Source organism: Buceros rhinoceros, unplaced genomic scaffold (assembly GCF_000710305.1).
Source record: "Buceros rhinoceros silvestris isolate BGI_N320 unplaced genomic scaffold, ASM71030v1 scaffold30567, whole genome shotgun sequence".
NCBI lineage: Eukaryota > Metazoa > Chordata > Aves > Bucerotiformes > Bucerotidae > Buceros > Buceros rhinoceros.
In genome coordinates this window covers 9,989-10,883 of record NW_010420882.1, presented here as the reverse complement: position 1 = coordinate 10,883, position 895 = coordinate 9,989, and the positions used below count along the sequence as shown (strand labels likewise).

Below are 895 nucleotides of genomic sequence, written 5' to 3'. Positions count from 1 at the left end.
GCGTTGCCCGGGCCAGCGTGGCAGCATCCGCCCCCACAGCTCCCGTGGGCATTACCTCTGCCATTCAGCCGCTCGGAGGCTAAATCCTGCAAACCAGAGGGGAAGACCAGTTACCCAGCTGAAGCTGCAGCCAAAAGGCACCTGGCAGGAAGGCAGGGTCTGCGGCAGCGGGGCTAGCCGGTGATTCCCGCTCCCAGCGCATGGCTAGCGTGATCGGCCAGCCGGGGAGGGCAGCCAGGGGAAGCGGAGGATGAGCTGTGTCCGGACAGCAGCCTCCACGCTGGCCTCTGGCCTGCTTGGGGCCTGCCCGGAGCCGGTGATTCCCGCTCCCAGCGCATGGCTAGCGTGATCGGCCAGCCGGGGAGGGCAGCCAGGGGAAGCGGAGGATGAGCTGTGTCCGGACAGCAGCCTCCACGCTGGCCTCTGGCTTGCTTGGGGCTTGCCAGGATGATTGGCGCAGAATGCCCTGGCTGTGGTGGAGCTGCTGGGAATGGAGGTGACGGGGGTGGGGGAGGGGGGAGGTTGTGGCACATCCTGGTGCAACAACACTTGCAGTCGCCCTGGATCGCCGGCTGTGTAGTTCCTGTGAACATCACCTGCGCTGTTCCAGCAGCTGGCTGTTGGTGTTAGAGGGTCACTGCCTTTAACGCAGCAGAGGCTGAAGCAGCCCTAGGCAGTAGGAGAGAGGCACTTTCTGATGGGCTGAGAAATCTTGAGACAAAATACAGGTGCCTGCAGGGCTGTGTCACCCGGACATGTCGTGATGAGGGTTATATTTTTTGGCTGGCCCTGCACAGGGCCAGAAACTGAGTGGCACAGCCCGAGTCCTCCTGAGGGACTGCCAGAGCTGCTGGAGGAACCAGCCCGGCCCGTGGGAACGAAGCTCTGCGGGCGG

General features: G+C 63.9%; 1 protein-coding gene across 1 annotated transcript in view; it reads right to left on the bottom strand.

The window, feature by feature from the left end:
* The window catches only part of LOC104496370 (transmembrane protease serine 4-like), a gene marked incomplete at its 3' end in the record, with an annotated part of 8,080 nt that overhangs the window by 3,532 nt on the left and 3,653 nt on the right, over positions 1–895 (bottom strand). The window contains 1 exon segment of the mRNA XM_010139475.1: positions 56–86. Within this exon segment, the coding sequence (XP_010137777.1) occupies positions 56–86 (31 nt within the window).